General features: G+C 39.5%; 2 protein-coding genes and 1 long non-coding RNA gene across 6 annotated transcripts in view; 2 read left to right on the top strand and 1 right to left on the bottom strand.

The window, feature by feature from the left end:
- The window catches only part of LOC144652031 (uncharacterized), a 75,801-nt gene that overhangs the window by 50,057 nt on the left and 2,872 nt on the right, over positions 1 to 22,872 (top strand). The window lies entirely within an intron of this gene.
- LOC144651614 (uncharacterized) lies at positions 3,413 to 4,201 on the bottom strand. Its single transcript, XM_078511554.1, has 2 exons — positions 4,120 to 4,201; positions 3,413 to 3,829 (listed from the first exon to the last, which is right to left on the bottom strand). The coding sequence occupies exon 2, from the start codon at positions 3,794 to 3,796 to the stop codon at positions 3,413 to 3,415; it is 384 nt and encodes a 127-aa protein (XP_078367680.1). The 5' UTR covers positions 3,797 to 3,829; positions 4,120 to 4,201.
- Positions 8,297 to 22,847, top strand: LOC144651779 (uncharacterized). Of its 4 annotated transcripts, none has more exons than XM_078511757.1 (5): positions 8,297 to 8,529; positions 16,974 to 17,189; positions 18,496 to 18,679; positions 20,541 to 20,609; positions 22,393 to 22,847. In XM_078511757.1, exons 1-5 carry the CDS (start codon positions 8,410 to 8,412, stop codon positions 22,704 to 22,706), a joined length of 903 nt encoding a protein of 300 aa, XP_078367883.1. In that variant the 5' UTR covers positions 8,297 to 8,409; the 3' UTR covers positions 22,707 to 22,847. The 4 variants fall into 4 exon arrangements, with proteins under 4 accessions (XP_078367883.1, XP_078367886.1, XP_078367885.1 ...); XM_078511760.1 differs by lacking the exon at positions 8,297 to 8,529 and adding an exon at positions 12,258 to 12,347; XM_078511759.1 differs by lacking the exon at positions 8,297 to 8,529 and adding an exon at positions 12,547 to 12,772.

Here is a 22,872-nt window from a genome sequence, read left to right as displayed (position 1 = left end):
ACTAGTTAGAGTGAATGAGCCCACACCCTGGATATCAAACATGGTGGTGCGTGAACGCCCACCATCTGCAACTAAGCCTGCCAAAGTTCGCATTTGTTTAGACCCTTCCCAGACTATAAACAAAGCTATTCTCAGACCAGTATACCCCATCCCCACTCTGGAGGAGAACCTTCATCGTTTTCATCAGGCTAAGATTTTTTCAACTTTTGACATCAAAGATGCTTTTCAAACAATTAAGCTGACAGAGGAGTCCTCTAAGTTGACTACTATGCACACACCCTGGGGGCGTTACCGCTGGACTCGACTTCCCTTTGGCATCAGTTCAGCTCCTGAGGAATTCCAGCGTCGCATTCATGATGTGCTCTGTGGCTTGGAGGGTGTCGTCAACATCGCCGACGACATCATTGTCATAGGTCGGGGCACATCACTAAAAGAGGCCACACATGATCATGACCGCACAGTAATTGAGCTCCTGGACCGCCTCTCTCAGCATCACCTAAAGCTCAATCCAGACAAAATCAAGCTAAAGACCTCCTCTGCACCCTTCATGGGCCACACCCTCACACCTGAAGGACTAAAGCCCAGTAATGAGATTGTCAATGCAGTCCTGAACATGCCTCAACCTCAAGACAAAGCAGCCACACGGCGTTTCCTGGGCACAATTACTTATTTATCGAAGTTCTGCCCCCGTCTTAGTGAGGTGGTACGTCCTCTCCGTGATCTCACCCACATCGATCAGAAATTCCTGTGGGCTGACCAACACACAGAAGCTCTCCGACAAGCAAAGGAGTTAGTGTCTCAAGCTCCCTGTCTCCGTTATTTTGATGTCAAATCCCCAGTGGTACTTCAAGTTGACGCCTCTGAATATGGCCTCGGTGCGGCACTTCTTCAACCAGCCACCTCTTCCTCAAACTCCTTCGATACCTTGTGGCAACCTGTAGCCTACAGCTCAAGTTCTCTCAGTCCAACAGAACAACGATATGCTCAAATCGAAAAAGAAACTCTAGCCATCGTTCATGCATTCCATAAGTTTGACCAACTTCTCTTTGGCAAATCTGATGTGGTTGTACATAGTGATCACAAGCCTCTGGAGACCATTTTTAAGCGCCCTCTGGCTTCCGCTCCACGCCGTCTTCAAAGCATGATGCTTACTCTTCAACGCTACACATTCTGCGTTGAGTACCACAAGGGATCAACACTCCACATCGCTGACACACTTTCTCGAGCCCCTCTTCCCACCACCACTCACAAACAAGTGCATGACGAAGTGGTCTATCGAGTAGAATTTGAAACAGACACTCCTCAGCTTTCTGCATTTCAAGATGCCACACTTCAGGAGCTAAGAACGGCGGCTGTAACAGACCCTGAACAAATCGCCCTGCAGTCTCTCATTGAGGCTGGCTGGCCCAATGACAAAGCCGCGGTTCCTGAACTAGCTCGTCCATACTGGGCCATCCGTCATGAACTCACCTCACATGATGGGCTCCTGTTTAAACAAGATCGCGTCATTATCCCCTCTTCTGCTCGCCCGTCCATACTCCACAAGCTGCACGCTGCTCACCGTGGCTCCGAGTTCACCATTCGACACGCTCGGAGTTGTGTCTTCTGGCCAGGGATCAACAGCCAGGTTAAAGACATGTGCCAGAACTGTGTCACTTGTGCACAATACAAACAACAACACCCTCGGGAACCACTCCAACCTTACCCTGTACCCACCTTACCTTGGCAACTGGTTTCACAGGACTTATTTGAGCTCAATGGCATACCATATCTAGTAACTGTTGATCACTACAGTGACTTTTATGAAATTGACCGCCTTTCATCCATCCAATCAACCGCTGTTGTGCAAGCCACCAAGCAGCACTTTGGCCGACATGGAATTCCACACACGTTGCTAACAGATAACGGAGCTCAATACACCTCGGACTTGTTCAAAGAATTTGCCCGAACATACAAGTTCAATCACATCACATCATCTCCATACTGGTCGCAATCCAATGGTCGTGCTGAAGCAGCTGTGAAATCTGCCAAACATATTCTCCTCACAGCTAAAGATGTAGACTTGGCTCTTCTATCAGTACGCAATACTCCCCCTTCCGGTCACACCTTTTCTCCAGCTCAGCGACTGTTTGGCCGAGTTCTCCGCAGCAATTTGCCTCACGTGCCAATTACACTGGAATCATCCAAGCTTCAACGCGACACAGTAGTAACCGAACATTTGCATCGCAAATTACAGCAAAAGCAAGCTTACGACAAACATGCAGGACAACCCCTTCCAGACTTTCCACCCGGAAGCTATGTCTATGCTAAACCTCCCCCTAATTCACCTTCAAAGGAGTGGATCTCTGGACAGATCATCGGCTCTGCTGGCCCCAGATCTTACTTTATCAAAACTGGCTCCAGACAAATTAGGCGAAACCGTGTTCAAGTGCAACTGGCACCTCCCCCAAGTACCATTGCCTCACCACATCAGACCAATACCACTCCACTCCTTCCTGACAAGCTCCGACCCAACCCGTTAAACCAACGTCCATCATATGTTCCATCCGCAGTTTTCACAGCATCACCGAATGACGCCAGTCTATCTTCTATGCCTTCAAATGCCCCTCCCTCGACCCCAACAGTTCTACCTGAGTCAAGTTCTGAAGTGCCTTCATCGCCCTGTCCCGTCATGCCTTCATCGCCCTGTCCCGTCACCCCACCGCCTGCATCCCCCTCTCCAATCCCCTGTGCTTCTCCTGTGTCACCCAGTCCACCAGCACCTCAAACAGTTACTCGTAGTGGCCGAGTCGTTCGACGACCTGCCCGCTATTCTGACTGAACATTGACAAAGAATTCTCATTGCAGGTGAAGAACACTACCCGTTGCTGTAAGCGTGGGTGTTACTGCCAGTGACACTGGATGCTGCTGTCAAGTTGGAGAAGGCCTTGGACATTAATGAACCCTTATGATCAGACCATTTGGAACTGTCTTGGACATTAATGACATTTTAATTTTTGTTCGTTGTTTTATTTTTATTTCCTTGTTCCTGTTATTGTTAATTGTTTTATTATGTATTTTTGTGATCAGAAAGCAACATTGATTTTGTTTAAAAAAAAAAAAAAGAAGAAAGCATGTTACATGTCACGCGTCACGCGGGTTACATTTACCCATTACCCCTTGTGGGTCATTGCTCAATAACCATGTGCTCAACTCGGTTCAGCCATCTTGATGAACATTAAATAATTCATATACGTTTATGAAACGTCTGACGACTTCTTGAATCTTATTACACGATGACTTTCTTCATGTCCTTAAGTAGTCTGGCTTTGAAAGATTGATTGGCCGCCAAGCTATTAACAAACGCCTCAACTTCGCACTTATACCAATAGGTGTACCTTGCCTTTTCACACTTTTTGTAGATCTTTCCAGCTTAGAGAGCGTACCCGAGCTTTTCCATGGCGATGCCAATATGGTTCACAAGCACTGTGAGTTTATCAGATAATCTTGCCTTTTCAACGACCGGTTCGTTTCCTGTCTGAATATCCGAGCCGTCTACGTGGAATCCGAAGTGCTCGATGACCAACTTTGCATCTTGGAGTCTTCCCAACGCCACCGAAAGACTGGAATGGAACGAGGGATCGACTAGACAAATTCTGACCACGTTCTCGGTACCACATTCGTCAACATCTATTGAATCGGCCTCACCCAGGACACTTTCAAATTCATCTCGAAAGCAATATTTGTAAGACGAATTCACCAACTCCACCATGAAGGTGTTGTTGTGGTCTTTAAGGACTTTAAAAAGCTCTTTCATTGCGCCACTTTCTTTCCCTTCGTGACAAGCGACCTAAAATTCAGAACAGTTGCCAGTTAATTAAAGTTCTAAGGTGGTGAGCAACTTTGACCTAGTCCTAACAAGTGATTCGTCGTTCCGAGTACTGTCAAGTTTTAAGGGAGCCCGACGTAGCGTAAATTCAAGGCAAAACTAATTTCGATGATTGGAATGGTCCTTTGAATTGTCACATTTTCACTGCTTGATTCACTGCCTTCATATAAGCTAGTAACTACTTTTTATCATCCGGCTAGTGTAGCTAATGCGATTGGTACGAATGTGAATAAACATGTTATTTTTGTTACCTGATTTATAAATACGTCCACGTTGCACTCCAAGAGAACACGATGGATACCAAGGGGACTACGTGGAGCACCGTTGGGCGTTGTCGACGCGATCCAGTAGCTCACAGCTGGACAAAGCTTGTGGTTTATAATTGATGCGCCTCTCGCCCCTTTTTTGTTTTTTTTCCTTTCTAACTTATTTATTTTTTTATTTTCCCCCCCTTCCTTTTTTTTTTTTTTTTTTTTTTTTTTTTTTTTTTTTTTTTTTTTTCTTTTTTTTTTTTTTTTTTTTTTTATTTGCCCCAAAAAAAAACCCTACATTCTTCATTCCTGCGAAAAAAAAAAAAAAAAAAAATATTACCGAAAGATCTGCTTCTGGTTATCTCACCCAAGAGACACTGAACAAGTTTAAAATCGCAATATCAGAAACTAACCTCGTAGTGCGCTATCACAGGCATCTCTAGTTCGGCACACGCTATTCCAAGCGTCCTGAAAACCACTCTCTTGAACTCTGCAGACGCACTTCGCACTTGTAATGCTACACTTTCCCAAAACCACTGGGCTTAAATAGCACAACGCCGCGCTCTTAATTGTTCGACTGTTTAGCTGTCTCGCAGGGAAACGCGCTCTCGAGCTCTGCATCTTGGACTGATTTATGCCTTTAAACGTGTTCTGCTTTTATAGAGAGCAGACTTGCTAATTCCCCGGGAATAATTATAGCCAAAAAATGAACTCAGTAGGGACCAGATTACTTGAACGAATTTAATGTCGCTATTATTTCCACTGATCAGCAGATCATCGCCTAACCTGGTAATTTACAGCTATTTTTACACTAACAATCAAGTCAATAACGAAGCCACAGTGACGCTTTTAAATGACCAATTGTGTCACTCTATCAGTTCCCAAATGCTTTCCAGAGTGTTTTCTAGACGAATTTTTTCGCCACAGTATTTCCATGAATTTAATATCGCGATTTTTTGCGTTGATCACCAGATCATTACATAACCTAGTAATTAGCAGCTATTTTTACACTAAAATCAAGCCGATAACGAAGCCATAGCGACATTTTTTAATAGCCAATTGTGTCACTTCATCAATTCCAAAATGCTTTTCAGAGAGTTTCTAGACGAATTGTTTCGCCACAGTAGTTTCATGAATTTAATGTCGCGATTATTTGCACTGATCAGCCAATCTGTTGACCTGACAATCGACAGCCATTTCGCACCAGTTAACAGTTAACTTGATAACGAAGCCGCAATAAGAATGAAAAATGTTTGAGTCAAAGATCATCTACTACGGTGCATATATGTTCGTGATGTATCACAAAATTTTCACGACTTATGTTAAAAATACACCATACATAAAACTATAAAAAACAATTTTCATTTTCACATTGAAGGAGAAAAGATAGTAAGAAAGGGCTTTGCAGCTCTGAACGTTTTCATGGAAACTGGGAGTGTTGCAAAGCGGCTGACTGGAAGAGTTTCCCTATAATGGCGGAAACGACGGATTTCGCGGATTTCGCGGAAATTTTCAGATTAAAAAATAAAAAAAAATGAAAAAAATGAAAAAAATAAAAATAAAAAATAAAAAAATAAAAAATATTTTTTATTTTTTTTTTATTTTTAATATTGATATATTAAACTATTATACTTACAGTTTTAAAGAGAAGAATTAAATTAAATCTAAAAATTTCCGCGAAATCCGCGAAATCCGTCGTTTCCGCCATTATTTTTTTTTTTTTTTTTTTTTTTTTTTTTTTATTAAATTTCCCCGAATCCGCGAAATCCGTCGTCAGGGAAACTCTTCCAGTCATCTTCTTTGCCGCACTGCCAGTTTCCATGAAAACTTCCAGTTTGATGTGGAAGTTCAACTGATTTATTCAAAACTTCTTTTTTAAACTGTAAATATTTTTGTAAAGGAACGAGATTTAAGGGAAACGATCTTCATCTCCTCCTCCTTCTCCTCCTCCTCCTCCTCTATCTCCTCTTCCTTCTCCTCCTTCTCCTTGTCCTCTTTCTTCTCCTCCTTCTCCTCTTCCTATCTCTTCTTCATCTCCTCCTCCTTCTCCTCCTCCTCCTCCTCCTCTATCTTCTCTTCCTCCTTCATATCCTCCTCTTCCTCCTCCGCCCCCTTCATCCTCTCCTCTTCCATCTCCTTCTCTCCCTCCTCTTCCTCCTTCTTTATCTCAGCCTCCTCCTCCTTCACAGCACGAAAACATAACTTTACTGTTAAGCCCAAGTAAAGCTGGCCTAATTTTGAAATTTAATCCGCTTTACGCTAACGTTACATTTTTTATAGCTGACCTTTATGCCAACTTAACACTCAAGTGTAAAGGCAGATAAAGAGACTCTTTTACACCAATTTTTAATCACATTTACCCACGGTAGTGTAAAGGTCGGTTTAATCACCTTTAACAGCATTTAATTCATGGTGTAAAGTTGGATACAACTTTATACCTCAATTAATTACCTTTAATTTCGCGTAAATTTCAATTCTCATGCTTTGAGCTTCATCTCCCTTTCTTCTTACCACACGGATTTACAAATCCAATATTCACCTGATGACAAAACAGGTGCATTCACTTTAACTCTTTCTGCCACAAATCTATCGTTTACTCAAGCTGTGCTGCACAGATTTTTTTTTCCAATTTCTAGAACTCTTCAAGGAAGCAACCCCTCTAGCTAATATTATTGCCACAGGGATTTGCAAATCTAAGTTTCACCTGATGACAAAACAGGTGCATTCACTTTAACCCTTTCTGCCCCAAGCTCTGGATATAACTTCTCCCAACTTGTTATCGCAAGGTTAAAAATTTACTGGCACCTAAACACATTTCTGACATATTTTATAAACAATCTAAGAATTATGATTTGCGTAGTAGCGATTTTCCAATACCTAGGTTCAACACTGTAAATTATGGTAAACATAGTATTAGGTATTTAGGTCCCTATCTGTGGGGCAAAGTAAATAAAGATCTTCGTAACAAAAAAAGCCTTTTTGAATTCAAAAAAGCAGTTCGGGGCAGTAACATTACTGATGTGTTGGACGGACATTGCAGATGCTACGCTTGCACAATATAATAATGTAACTAATTTTAGTAATCTTGTAATCATTTTTAACTTATTGAAATTTTAAAAACATATCTGTGTCATTTTAACTATCTATCGATATATCTATTTTATAATATTAGTATTTTTATATTTTATATCTATTTATCTATTTATATAATATTAGTGTTTTTATCCCCCGAAAAAAAAAAAAAAAAAAAAAAAAAAAAAAAAAAAAAAAAAACCCAAGGAGGGAAGAAGGGCACAGCCCGCACTCTAACCTGTGGTTACCACAATTTTATATCTATTTATATAATATTAGTATTTTTATATTTGTATATTTATTTTAGTGTCCCCAATTAGCTCCTTAGCTAAATACCATTGACACTTGAATAAAGTTTATGTATGTGTATGTATGTATCGCTTTCTTTAGATTAGTTGTGAGAATTTGGTGTTCTATTACGCCAATATCTCCAAGTTGATAATCATTTTTATTCTCTTCGCTATTCACTTGGCAATGCATCGATTTCGTATGGAGTAACAGTGTTTTGATCACTTAAAGTTAATATATCTACCTATATATACCTTTGTCGGTGTGGATTTTTCTGTTTAAATATTAAACTAACATTGCTTTTACCACTTTGGTCATTTTTCATAAGTGATAGCGATTTTCTCCCTTTGAAACCGATTTGACGGCAAAAGTCAACATAATTTGTGACAAATCATAATTGCAACCTTGGGGAAACCGACAAAGATGTTTGATGCAACGAATAGATAATGACGTTTTTTCCGCTTCCAATCTCAAACTTGCTCAATGCTGTTTGTTTAACCAGGTTTCGATGTTGATGTCAAAATATTTATCAAGAGCACTACCAAGTAGAGACAACACCAGACAAATTCAGTTGACAATTTCATCGGGTGCCATTTACAGATATTACAAAAAGCACAAATTAGTTTATTAATACACTCACCGTGACAGAAATGCAATACCAGTTTGGTGTTAATTGCTTTCTTTTCAAGGCATCAATAAAACCTCGTAATATGTATAATAAAAGAGGATGAGAATTTGTTGAAGCTCTTTGCACAAGGTTTTTTCATCAATAAATATAATATGATTGAAAATGAAACAATAACAGTTTTTTGGCCCCTCCCTCCTCCTCACTTTTCCTTAATATTTCTCTGCGAGAACAATTGTTTGTTTTTATATTTTGATCGAAATGTTTCCGGACATAGCAACGTTAATTGCTTCTTTAAACTGCGTATGCGACTGTGTGCAAATGTTATCATTCACTACTTGAAAGTAGTCGGGACAACTTCAGCATTTCACACCGCAGCACACACGCCAAGTAGATACGAAGAAATATCTCACGAAAGAAACAGAGTAAGTATAAAATAATAATAATAATAATCTTTATTTCAACACGGTAAAAATCATCAGCACTTAAAATACATAATACTTATTTAAAATTACTTAATACCTATTTTACATAATAAATTTAAATTACATTAGTCGTCTACAATGATATTAATTAGTTATAATAAAAGAAATGCCTGCTTTCCATAAATGCCGTGTGATGTTAATATTTACATTGATTCTAGCCAAAAACGAAACTGCTGCAGCCGGATTTAAAGCTAGTGAGAGTTTGTGCTTGCCGAAGGTCGACAGGTAAACTGTTCCACAGCACCGCACCTCTATAGCTAAAACTGTTTTTAAGAAAATTAGTGCGGGGGAGCGGAACAGTTAGTTTACCCGCGGACCCTCTCAGTGAATAGGTACACGTATCGCTTCTATTAGAAAACATTGTCCTAAGGTAGTCAGGTGCAAGACCATTGAGTGATTTATAGACCATGACGGCTGTTTCCCGATAATTCCAGCTTTCTTAGTTTCAATTCATTGTAATTTATGGATTTCCAAAGAGCGCACAGATTACATTAACTTTTCTTATTTCGAGTTGCGATCTGCTAAGTTGCATCTGCTTGACTTGTTTTGATATCATGTAAGCCTTAATCTTGCGAATCTTAGGCCCCGTCCACAATAATCCAGATAAATTTAAAAACGCATCTTTTTTCTCCACTGTTGGCCAACCGTCCACACTAATTAAGATAAATTGTCCATCGAAAACGGAACTTTTTGAAAACGCTCTTCAAAGTGGATTAATTTGAAAACACCGGCTTTGCATTTTTGTGTGGATAGAAAACGTTTTGAAAACGAAACTTTTCGAAAACGCTCTTCAAAGTGGATATTTAAAAACGCATTTTATCCGTTTTTGACCAAAATAGATACGTGTTTAAAGTTATTCTGTCTTGTGTGGACGGAAAATCTTTTATACGGCGTTTCGTTCAAATTTCTCCATTTTCCAATTTATCCGGATTCATGTGGATGGGGCCTTGATCGTAGTGTTCGCGAAAGGAAAACCAAGCTATTCTTCAAGAAAACGTATGAAACTATAGCTTTCTTCCAATTCAAAATCAAGAGAGTGTTAAACAAAAGGTTCTCTCTAACCTGCGATCAGGCGTTATTCTTCTCCCGGCGGAGGGGTCAACGGAAAAATGAACGCCCGATACAATTATTTGTCGAGTCGTCTGTAAAAAGTCCAAAATCTGGACATTTTTCTGATTGGTCAGAAAACAAAAGGCAACATTAGAACTCTATCCTGATTGGCTAATTGAGTTCAAGTCTAATTTCCGGTCCAAAAATATCGCACGTAGATGATTGTTATCACGGCAGGTGTTGAGCGGAATGAAGTAGAAAGCGAGTTCTTCTAGCTTTTAGAAAATCTCTCAAGAGTTTTGTTTTCAAAACATTTGAAGACGAACAAAGGGAGTGTATTCGACGAATAGTTTGTGAAAGAAAAGATGTTTTGGCGGTTATTCCGACGGGATTCGGCAAGAGCGTGATATATATCACCAATGGTGTCGAAGAGTATTACATCACACCACCAAAGACGCCAGACGATCGTGCCAGTGACGAAAACTACGACCTTGAAATGTCTGACCTGAGCCTTACACAATATCAGCCTTTGCAGAAAACAAATTTTAAAAACCATGCGATCAGCTCGTCCAAAAAGGGTAATTCAAACACATGTCTGTGAGAGTAGAGATATAATTTGAAGGCGCTAATAACGCTTATCTGATGACAGTCGCCGACATTCTCGACGCGTTGACAGATATTTTAATGGGGCGGCAGACGACTTGACAAGTAATTGTATCAGGCTTTCCTTTTTTTCTCCTTCCCTCCGCCGCGAAAAAAAGAAAGCCTGATCGCAGGTTAGGTTCTCTCGCCTTCCCCTATCAAGAATGTCTTTAAAATAGTTGACTTAGGATGTATTTTATCACAACCCAATCGGACTGTGTTAGATACTAGAAATTGTACATGTACGACTACCCCATAAAAAAAACTGGAGAATTTACTTATAGATAAGTAAGTTTTCAACTAAACTTGTGCCCCGTTGGAAATGTAGCAACCGATAGTCAAAACCACCCATCATTTTGCCCGTTAAAAAGTAAAACCAGTCTTGTTTAAAACTTCGAGCTGAGCCGTGTGTTTGCAGTAGTGCCAATTTTATTTAGCTTATGGAAACAGTTTTTCGTAACGTCAAGTTAACTTTATTTCAAGGGCTTGTTCATTTTTGATTTTTTGTTAACACAACGATTGATCTTTCCCGGGTAGAAATTGACATTTGCATTTTAATTTAATATCACCAATGATCAACCACCAGTGCCTTCAAAGCAAAGTTCCGGCAGGATGCAACGTCCTGTAGAACCTTCTTTTGCAGGGATTATATTGTCGAGTTTTATCCTCAAATGGCGATAAAAACAATCAAACTCGATTACAATGGATAAAAAGGGATGACAGTTTATATTGTGCCTCGATTTGCGTGGTACTTCTTTTTGAAACGGACTTTTTTCGAGGAAATATATTGCTTAGTAACTGGTCCGGCCACGAGAATGGATTAATTAGATTTAACTTTTCTTACTCATTCTTTTAAGTATAGTCTGAACAGTATCAACTTATCAGTTAAGTAGGCTGCATAGTTCTAAATGTCAGACTTCGCACTCGTCGACCATTCATTAGTTGTTCTGTGCGAAATGACAATTACCCGATAAAAGTAATCTCTGCAAACCTCACCAGGGTTCTTAAACTTGCGCAGAGGCAACTCAGTGCAGTGTCTATTTTAACTACCTTTAATATATTGCATCCTAACTCCCAGGACGGACATCTTCATATGATTAATCTTCGTTCTTAGAGCGTTATTGTCAAATGAATTGAATTGTGTTGCAAATCTATCTTTTACTCAAGCTGTGCTGCATAGATTTCTTCAATTTATTTAACTCTTCGAGGGAGCAACCTTGCTAGCTGTTTATATCGCCAGATGCTTTTTTATTATTTTTCTTACCACACGGATTTACAAATCCAAGATTCTCCTAATGACAAAACAGGTGCATTCACTTTAACCCTTTCTGCCACAAATCTATCGTTTACTCAAGCTGTGCTGCACAGTTTTTTTTTTTTTCAATTTCTAGAACTTTTCACGGGAGCAATCGCGCTAGCTAATATTCTCGCCAGCTGCGTTTTTTCTTGCCACAGGGATTTGCAATCTAAGTTTCACCTGATGACAACAACAGGTGCATTCACTTTAACCCTTTCTGCCCCAAGCTCTGGATATAACTTCTCCCAACTTGCTATCACTTTCTTTAGGGTTAGTTGTGATAATTTGGTGTTCTATTACGCCAATATCTCCAAGTTGATGATCATTTTTATTCTCTTCGCTATTCACTTGGCAATGTATCGATTTCGTATGGAGTAACAGTGTTTTGATCACTTAAAGTTAATATATCTACCTATAATTATATACCTTCGTCGGTGTGGATTTTTCTGTTTAAATATTGAACTAACATTGCTTTTACCACTTTGGTCATTTTTCATAAGTGATAGCGATTTTCTCCCTTTGAAACCAATTTGACGAAAGTCAACATAATTTGTTACAACTGATAATTGCAACCTTGGGGAAACCGACAAAGATGTTCGATGCAACGAATAGATAATGACGTTTTTTCCGCTTCCAATCACAACTTTGCTCAATGCTGTTTGTTTAACCAGGTTTCGATGTTGATGTCAAAATATTTATCAAATGCGCTACCAAGTAAAGACAACACCAGACAAATTCAGTTGACAATTTCATCGGGTGCCATTTACAGGTATTACAAAAAACACAAATTAGTTTATTACTTTACTCACCGTGATGGAAGAGCAATACCAGTTTGGTGTTAATTGCTTTCGTTTCAAGGCATCAATAAAACCTCGTAATATGTATAATAAAACAAGATGAGAATTTGTTGAAGCTCTTTGCACAAGGTTTTTTCATCAATAAATATAATATGATTGAAAATGAAACAATAACAGTTTTTTTTGCCCCTCTCTCCTCCCCAAGAACAATTGTTTGTTTTTATAGTTTGACCGAAATGTTTCCGGACATAGCAACGTTAATTGCTTTTTTAAACTGCGTATGCGACCTGCAAATGTCTTCATTCAGTACTTGAAAGTGGTCGTGACAACTTCAGTATTTCACACCGCAGCACACACGCCAAGTAAATACGAAGAAATATCTCACGAAAGAAACAGGGTAAGTATATAATACTAATATCCCGAAAATTCCAGCTTTCTAAGTTTTCAATTCATGCTAATTTATGGAATCTCCAAAAAGCGCACAGATTGCATTAACTGTTCACATTTCGGGTTGCGATCTGCTAAGTTGCATCTGCTTGAATTGTTTTGATATCATGTAAGCCTTAATCTTGCGAATCTTAGGCCCCATCCACACTAATCCGGATAAATTTGAAAACGCATTTTTTTTCTCCACTGTTGGCCAACCGTCCACACTAATCAAGATAAATTGTCCACTGAAAACGGAACTTTTTGAAAATGCTTTTCAAAGTGGATTAATTTGAAAACACGGATTTGTTTTTGTGTGGACGGAAAACATTTTGAAAACGAAACTTTCGAAAACGCTCTTCAAAGTGGATATTTAAAAACGCATTTTATCCGTTTTTTACCAAAATAGATACGTGTTTAAAGTTATTCTGTCTTGTGTGGACGGAAAATCTTTTATACGGCGTTTCGTTCAAATTTCTCCATTTTTCAATTTATCCGGATTAATGTGGATGGGGCCTTGATCGTAGTGTTCGCGAAAGGAAAACCAAGCTATTCTTCAAGAAAACGTATGAAACTATAGCTTTCTTCCAATTCAAAATCAAGAGAGTGTTAAACAAAAGGTTCTCTCGCCGGCCCCTATCAAGAATTTCTTGAAAGTAAGTGACTTAGGATGTATTTTACCACAACCCAATCGGACTGCGTTAGATACTAGAAATTGTACGACTACCCCATAAAAAAACTGGAGAATTTACTTATAGATAAGTAAGTTTTCAATTGAACTTGTGCCCCGTTGGAAATTTAGCAACCGACAACCAAAAACGCTTATCATTTTGCCCGGCGGTTAAAAAGGTAAACCAGTTTTGAATATAACTTCGAGATCTCGATGGAAATTAATAAAACGTGTTTACCAGCACTGTGTTTGCAGTAGTGCCAATTTTATTTAGCTTATACAAACAGTTTTCTCGTAACGTCAAGTTTACTTTATTTCAAGGGCTTGTTCTTCTTGATTTTTTGTTAACACAACGATTGATCTTTCTCGGGTAGAAATTGACATTTGCATTTTAATTTAATATCGCCAATGATCGACCTACAGTGCCTTCAAATCAAAGTTCCGGCGGGATGCAACGTCCTGTAGATTCTTTTTTTGCTGGGATTATATTGTTGAGTTTTGTACCTCAAATGGCGATAAAAAACAATCAAACTCAATTACAATGGATAAAAAGGGATGACAGCTTATATTGTGCCTCGATTTGCATGGTACTTCTTTTTGATTCGGATTTTTTTCGAGGAAATGTATTACTTAGTAACAGGTCCGGCCACGAAAATGAATTCAGCTGACAACATGCAAGCAGTGCATCTTGTGAAATATTACATTGGTTTAATTAGATTTAACTTTTCTTACTCATTCTTTTAAAATTCGAGCTGACTGAATACGTAAACTGAATGGAAGTTATGGAAGAGCCAGGATTCGAACCAGGACTCGAGCTCAGGGCTCATGTCAGGATTATTTTTAGTTTTTGAACTGTTTGAAAACTGACAAAGACCCTGTTGCTATAATATTCATGTAATTTTTACACTATGTACTATATTAAATATATATATAGTATTGCCCCATCCAACAAATAAAAGCTAACCGCTTGCAAACCGCGAGCAAACCGGAGAAAAAGCCAATTGCAAGCAAACCGGAGTGAAAGCTAACCGGTCCTCATACAAGCTAACCGAGGCGCTGTTAGAATCCTGGCTCGAGTCCTAGCTCGAACTCTGGCTCGAGTCCAGGTTCAAGTCCGAATTAGTTGGTTCATCCAACATGAGTTTCGTTGAAAATGTTTGATCGTTTCAGCTGGAGCCGTGGAGCAGCCATTGACAGAGGCCGTTTTTTGTAGGGTGCTTTCCTTTCACCCAAACTTTTCGAAATATTTGGTTGTAAGACAAATGGAAAGGTCCGTTTCGGTTCGGTCCGACCGCAATATTTGGGACCACCTTCGAAGGTGGTCCACTTTGATCGGTCGGACTAACCGGTCGGAACGAAATTTACCCTTCCGATTTCTTGAGTTCAGTAGTGAAAGGACCTTCCTGCTCTGTTGGGCTGGTTTAAGGTGGCTCGAACCTATTTATTTACGTGATGGTTGCATTTTTGAATCGCGCTTTTTGGCAGGAAAGATTTCACCGATTTCTTCGATTTTTTGCGTCCTGAATGAAAAATGTTCGAATTTACGGAAAATGGCATTCGATTTTCAGTCGGAATAAAAACTTTTGAGATTTAAACATATTTTCAAAATCTAGTTTTTACCAAAAATGTCCATAAATTTAAAACCCGACGACAGATTTCTTCTAAACTTTAGCAAATAAGCCTCAGAGCTCTCAAGTTTTGTATCAGGAAGTTTCATGACAATCCTGACCATGCAATTTGCTGCACAAAATACTGGTAAAATTTTATCTTAAAATGCTACGCTAAGGCATTCATGTCAACTGACGCACAAATAGCGGAACAGTGAAGCCAAACTATCGGTCATCTGCAAGGATAATGATCCCTAAAACCTTATCAAAAAGAAATTGAGTAATCAGAAACATACAGCAAATACAGACAGCGCACCAAGAAGCACAATTTTATGACGCGTGCAAGGTAAAATTAAATATTTTATATTCATTTCACCTATCACTTATTCGCTCATTTATTTTCGAAAAAATCTTGGCATAGCAACAATGAACATCTAAGAAAACCCCTTACCAGTTTTCGTCACAGTAGGTTCCCATTCTGAGGAGAAAAATAACCGCCAAGTTGAGTACTTCCCACAATCCGCTTTTCGACTGCAATGAAAACCCTGTGCCTGATAATATATTCAAGGTATCTGACTTTGTTTTCGCATTCCTTACGGCCAGTTTGCCACTAGGGGATAACAAGTCTCGGGAAACATTAAAACATCATTTTAATAAGAAAGCCATTTTCATATTTGAACACTCGCTAAGCCCAAGTGGCAAACTGCCCGTGAGGAATTCGAAAACAAAGTCAGCTACCTTGAATATATTATCAGGCCCACAGGGGTTTTCATTGCAGTCGAAAAGCGGATGGTGGGAAGTACTCAACTTGGCGGCTTTATTTCTCCTCAGAATGGGAACCTACTTTGACGAAAACTGGTAAGGGGTTTTCTTAGATGTTCATTGTTGCTATGCCAAGATTTTTTCGAAAATAAATGAGCGAATAAGTGATAGGTGAAATGAATTTAAAATATTTAATTTTACCTTGCACGCGTCCGCACGCGTCATAAAATTGTGCTTCTTGTTGCGCTGTCTGTATTTGCTGTATGTTTCTGATTACACAATTCCTTTTTGATAAGGTTTTAGGGATTATTATCCTTGCAGATTATCGATAGTTTGGCTTCACTGTTCCGCTATTTGTCCGTCAGTTGACATGAATGCATTAGCGTAGCATTTTTAGATAAAATTTTACCAGTATTTTGTGCAGCGAATTGCATGGTCAGCGGATTGTCATGAAACTTCCTGATACAAAACTTGAGAGCTCTGAGGCTTATTTGCTAAAGTTTAGAAGAAATCTGTCGTCGGGTTTTAAATTTATGGACATTTTTGGTAAAAACTAGATTTTGAAAATATGTTCAAATCTCAAAAGTTTTTATTCCGACTGAGAATCGAATGCCATTTTCCGTAAATACGAACATTTTTAACTCGGAAAAGAGTTGTAGTGGGCGAAGTGAATTCACTCCTTCACTCCTTCACTCCTTCACTCGTTTCCTGTTAGACATTGCACGCAATGCGTGCAAGTGTGTGTGCAAAGTGTTTTCAAGTGCTTTTCCGAGTTTAGTGGCTTATAGCCACTTTTAGTTATTCATTCAGGACGCAAAAAATCGAAGAATCGGTGAAATCTTTCCTGCCAAAAAGCGTGATTCAAAAATGCAACCATCACGTAAATAAATAGGTTCGGGCCACCTTTATAGGAAAATGTCGTTCCATTTTACAACAGTTGGTCCGACTAGTGGTCGGTCTGTGAAAATGGAAAGCGCCCATACATTACCCATGCACAAGCTGACCATCGGTAAGACAAAACAACGCGATCAAAGCTCTGTGGGTCAGTTATATCTTGCATTTTTTTAGCTATATGGATACTTTGCACGGCAAAGAGTTGCCTGCTGGTTTGATTACACTCGCTTATTTTTTAGAAAAAGATGAATTTTGTTCCTGCCTTTCTTGTTGTCGCCCTCATTTTTATCTCGGTGACCTGGGTCCAAAGCCTTGAACAGTACTGCGACACATCACTTCCAGAAGTGAGAGAATTCGCAATGGTTGCCATGAAAAAATGTAACAGCAACATCAAAAAGTGCTACGAGGATCACCAAGGTAAACCTGTCGAAAACCTATACTGCAAAGGAATGGAGGTAATATTCTTACTTATTTTCTTAGCCACTTTTCCATGTTTAAATTAGCGGGAAAGCTCTTCGGAAAACGTGAATATTAGGGACGGACCATTATTTTTTGAAGGGGGGATCAAAAATCCCGAAAAAGTTGTTTGCAAAAGCAAAAAGCCCACATAACTTGTTTTTCAGACATCAAAAAACATTGTCTGTAGGAAGATGCAGCCGGAAAAAAATGTTTGCACAGACAACGACACTGAAAAACTCCCACTCCAAAAAAAAATAATGGTCCGTCCCTAAACCCATAAAAGAAACTGATCTGAACGTGGCTCAAGCTTTATTTCATCCCTAAAAGGTTGTATTCTGCAAAACAGACAGGCAGATAGGAGCTATAGTGACTTAAATGACGATAAAGGCATTGCCATCGAATGCTTTCAGTTATGAAGTTATTTTAAAAACGGTGCTTCGAGCCAACAAAGGTGCCACTTATGGTGCCAGGAGGATCACGTGCAGCCCTAATTATCCCTCCTGAACACCATAAGTGATACTTACATCCAGTTATACATCCCTACCCAAAAAAAATCCCGAAAATTTAAGGTGACTCTGAAACCGCTCCGGAGAATTTTTGTTTAGTTTGCTCAAAGTGCTTATCATTACTCAATTATAAAAAATAGGGGTCACCGGGCTCGTTTTTAGTAATAAGCGCTTAAAGGGAAAATAAAGGGTTTTTTTAAACGGGTTATACTGTTGCTATGGTAACTGTTGACGTCGTAAAAATAACTACAATTTGTTCAGCAATGATTGGACATTTGTTTTATATTATTATTTTAGCAGCAACCGATTAAGGTTTTTAGTAATGAGCCATCAAAGTATAAATGCTGGAAACCGTTGCGAGCCTTCTTAAGTAAGAAGAAGAAACCTTGGTTTCACCTATAATATAGGATGTGCTAAACCCTAAAATCGATTTTCGTAATTTTTCCTACGATATGCTACCTGATGAAACCAAGCTCATGCAACAAGGGGTGTAGCTAGGGGGGGGGGGGGGTCCTTAAGTGCCCATGAACCCCTTTGTTATAAATAAGTGAATAAGTCGCTATGCCAATTTGGGGCTGAAGCACTTCCCTTCTTATAAAAAAAATAGAAAGCTATTTTTATAAAAAAAAACCTCCAGTGATGCCCCAAATGCTGGCATAGGACCCCCCTCTCTTCTTCTTCTTCTTCTTCTTCCCCCCTCCCCCCCCCCCCCCCCCCACACACACACACACACACACACACACAGTAGAAAATACTGCCAACGCCCCTGTGTTTTAACAAATGTTTCCTTTGGCAGATTTTGGTAAAATGCGCTTATAGAGAAGGCCAAGCTTTTGCTAACAACTACCCTTGTCGCAGTCAAGTATTGGATAGGTGGCTGTTTGTTTCCTATCAGTATGCTCTTATCGGCAAAAGGCTTGGTATGTGTACTTATGACGCTGATTTCCAGTCAAAACTGGACAATCTGAAGACGAAATTCGGTAAGCAGATTCATTTTTTTCTTTTATATTATTTCGTTTTACACACAGAAAAAAGCAAGGCGGAACTAATTTTACAAGTTGGTGTAAAGTAATATATATTGGGTTGAGCCGTGGCGATAAATCACATTTTATCTTTATAATCAAAACTACAATAAAATTCTAGAACGTGATTGGTTATCAGCAGCCCGATTTAAGCATGGATAGGACAGTGTACGCGTCATGCTTGTAATTGCACAGTGCAATAGGACAGTGAACGCGACGCGTCATGCCTGTGTAATTGGACAGTACGCGTCATTTTGCGCGCGCTGTTGTGCATTTGTAGTAGTAATAGGACTGAGTGGAGTCCAATTCGGTCTGTACTCATACGAGTGATTAACAAAATCGGACGACCGATTTGTTTAATCACGAGTATGATTACAGACAGAATTGGACGACACGAAGTCCAGTTACCAATTAATAAAAGTATGACAAAATTTGAGAAACAAAGTAACCTTCGGTTAAATGGTTAACGTCTGCATGCATACTAAAGAACACGACTGTTTACTCAACAAAATGCACACCAACAGCGCGCGCAAAATGACGCGTACTGTCCAATTACACAGGCATGACGCGTTCACTGTCCTATTGCACTGTCCAATTACAAGCATGACGCGAACACTGTCCTATTAGTGCTCAAATCCGGCTGCTGATAACTAATCACTTTCGAGAATTTTGTTATAGTTTTGAGAGAGCGCAGCGCACGGCAGATTTGAAATTACGAGCTCAATTACTCTCTTAATTGTACCACACGAGGTTCAATTACTAATTAATCGTATCTATAACAAATTTCGAGGTGAGGAAATTTTTGAGAAACTTTTTTGTATGAAAACGTCAAAGGTAAATTCGATCGGTTTTAAAGACAGTAGGAAAACAGCAAGAAAGAACCCATCTAAGTGCAAATGATTGACGCGCGAATGGCGTAGGTGTCCAATTACAGGTATCTAATCAAAACTATAACAAAATTATCGAACATGATTGGTTATTAGCAGCCCGATTTGAGCACTAATAGGACAGTGTACGCGTCATGCTTGTAATTGGACAGTGTAATAGGACAGTTTACGCGTCATGCCTGTGTAATTGGACAGTACGCGTCATTTTTCGCGCACTGTTGTTGTGCATTTGTTGAGTAGACTGTTATGTTTAGAATATGTTTTTTGTTTAATCATACTCGTGTTTTTTGTTTAATCATACTCGTGATTAAACAATCGGACTCCCGCTTCACTCGTATGTTACAGACCGAATTGGACTCCACTCAGTCCTATTACCATTATTAATTTGAAGTCGTTCAAATCTGGATACCTGTAATTGGACACCTACGTGATCACGCGCCAATTACGCGACAAATAGGCGCGCGCAGAGCCAATCAAAATCGAGAATTTTGACTGGAATTTCCCTTAACATTTGCACGGTTTCCCAGTTCCAGTCTCCCATCACAGAAAACAATAACAGGAACCCGAATAACACATGCAAAGCGCCATGTCGGTCGGTTTGTCTGCTTAAATGAGATTATTCGTGTTTCGTTTACCAAGTGTTCACTCGGGGTACTTGAAACTGAGCTGAGTAGCCGTGTATAACGGTGGAAACTGATGAAAGGGCTGGAACTAGTAGATAAAAGCAAATGGTAAGCACATCTTTCATTTCTTTGTATTCTAGATATTTTCCGGTCGGGCAAACTTAAAAAATCTGACTATTAACATCCCAACCTATATTTCCAGAATTTTTATAAATGCTAAAAAGAATATCTTCCCAGTCCTGGCTAGCTCGTAGTTATATTTTTTTAGAGTGTTTATTCTTAGTCTTCGTTTTATTTCTTCCTGTGCAGATTCATGGAGCAATCTTTATGATGTGCCGGCATATGTGAACAAAAATGTAATCTACGCGACTAGTTCAGGTAAAATCAATCGTGGGTGAAAATCTCTCCCTCCTAACTGCCAATATACAGTATTTTCTCGGTTTTCGAGAAATGGTATATTCTTCCTAGACCCGCGTTATTTGAGGCCGGAGTTTTTCATCAATTTGGCAGTCTTTAAAAGTTCACTGAATTCAAAACAAATTTAACAAAGTCATCAACAAAACAAGGACAATACGTTACCAACTTTGTCTTTAGTCAGAAAGGTTTTTAAAAAAGGCAAGAGGATCTGGTACTCAGGGAACCCAGAGTACAGGACACCAACGTCTTCAGTTGAAATAAGCCAATTTCGGCGCCAGAGCCAACGTTACCCTTATCCAGCGGAAGGTGCATTTGGTCAAGGGGCATGTCACCTGTGGGAAAGCGATTAAAAATGAGCAAAGTAAATTGAACAGGCATACCGTGGTGGTACCGTACATGAATCTTAAAACGAGTACAGCCGAACTTCTTTCATACCGACCTCAAGGGGACGGAGAAAGGTGTCCGCCTCATGAAGGTGTCGTAGAACAGAGTAAGAGAGATATGAATTTTGGTATGTTTTGGAACAAATGAACTAACCGAAATAGGGACCTTTTATCCTTTTTGTGTTCCTGCTAAACTGCCATTCAAGCCTTGGCATCATGTACAAAATACAAAACGAATTTGCACTCCAAAATGAGATCTGGGTGGCAAGCACAAATATAAAAAGGTCTATTATAAAGAACTAGTTCAACCGACAAACATATGGTTTAAGACCTTTTTCGAATGCTGCTCCCTTATTATGGAACTCTGTTAGATGCCAGGTGGTTGGACTGTGTCCTAGTACTCTAGACTTTCTCAGTCCTTCGCGCGCGTTGTGGGGCGACTTGGCATCTACTAGTACTCATGCTTCATGCGTGTCAACTCTCCCAGGGAAGAGGGTCTGAATGGGGGTACCTCAATAACACTTAACACGTATTTTTTTAACATGAAACAGTTAAATTTTAGGCATTTTAACACTAACAGTAAAAAGTTCACTGTAACAATAAATTTTATCCAGAGAGAAACAAAAACGGCTCCAAAAAAGCCAATATTGTTTTGTTTAGTATATGAAGAAGTTTTCGGCCATTTTCCGGATATTTCCAAAGATTTTCATTTCGGAAGATTTCCGAGAACTAATGAATATTTCCGAAGACAGCCGAAGATTTCCGACGACTACCAAAGATGTCAAAGGATAACCGAAAAATTTCGAGGAGAAATCCGAAAATTTTCTCTGAGTTCATGAGTGATTTTATCCGCTCTTTAAAGAACAGATAAGAATTAACAATGCTAAAATTTTTCACGAAAAACCCTCCAAACACTTAACAGTATTTTCGCCGGACACATTTAACATTAAAAAACTGGCCAATGTAACACCAAACACTAAACATTATGGGCAAATAACACTAAACACTACAAAACTCCATTCAGACCCTCAGGGAACTCCCACTTACCGTATGAGCCGTATCTTTCTGTCTCCCAGGGTCTCAACGTCAATGTCAAATATATTCGTACGAAAGGGAACACATAAATTTGCACGGCCGCCCATCTATTCGAAACTTTTGCGGTTTCCGCAAAATCAGTGGGGGGTTATTTTACAATCTAGTTCGAAAGCTCTCATTTTCAACCAACGTAATCTTAAAACTAGATTTTGTGCAATTATGTTCTCTTGATTTTGAGCTGTTCGGATGAGCTGCAGGCGGAAATTTCCCTTACGCTTTCCTCACAGCGGCCACTAATGATTTAAATGTCTTTCTTGATACTTTAGGCAATGCGGAAAAAGCATGCGCCCGAGCTATACACGACGAGTGCGCTGAGCGCCTGGTGGCGACCAACCCGGATCTTTGCAGCAGTGTAGTCGATTTCGTGGGTTGCTACAACGGAAAGGTTGGCGTCAAGCCACCCAGTGTACCGGCGGAATGCGTTGTTAATAATATTCCCCGAGTCCCGACAATCAGCACAACCTTCAATGATCTTATCCAGGCCTTCAGTACTTACCTTATCGGAGTATACCAGGCCGATCAAGCAAGGATGTGCCAAGTCCATGAAAGCGACCTGGAAGGGGACTGTTATGCAGATTAGCTAGGTGGTGTAGGTGAGCTAGAACATATGAGCCTTCAGTTGATGTCTTCAGTGTGTAAAACGAATGGAAAATGACCTTTAGCAATGGTTTTATCACCTGTGTTTTCTGCTCGGGGTGGGGGGTGGGAAGAGGAAGATTATTTAACAATTAGACTACGGCCCAGTT

The sequence above is a fragment of the Oculina patagonica genome, chromosome 4, assembly GCF_052425735.1.
Source record: "Oculina patagonica isolate OP01 chromosome 4, crgOcupat, whole genome shotgun sequence".
Classification (NCBI taxonomy): domain Eukaryota; kingdom Metazoa; phylum Cnidaria; class Anthozoa; order Scleractinia; family Oculinidae; genus Oculina; species Oculina patagonica.
The sequence above is the reverse complement of the archived record's forward strand: the minus strand, read 5'-3'. Positions and strand labels throughout refer to the sequence as shown.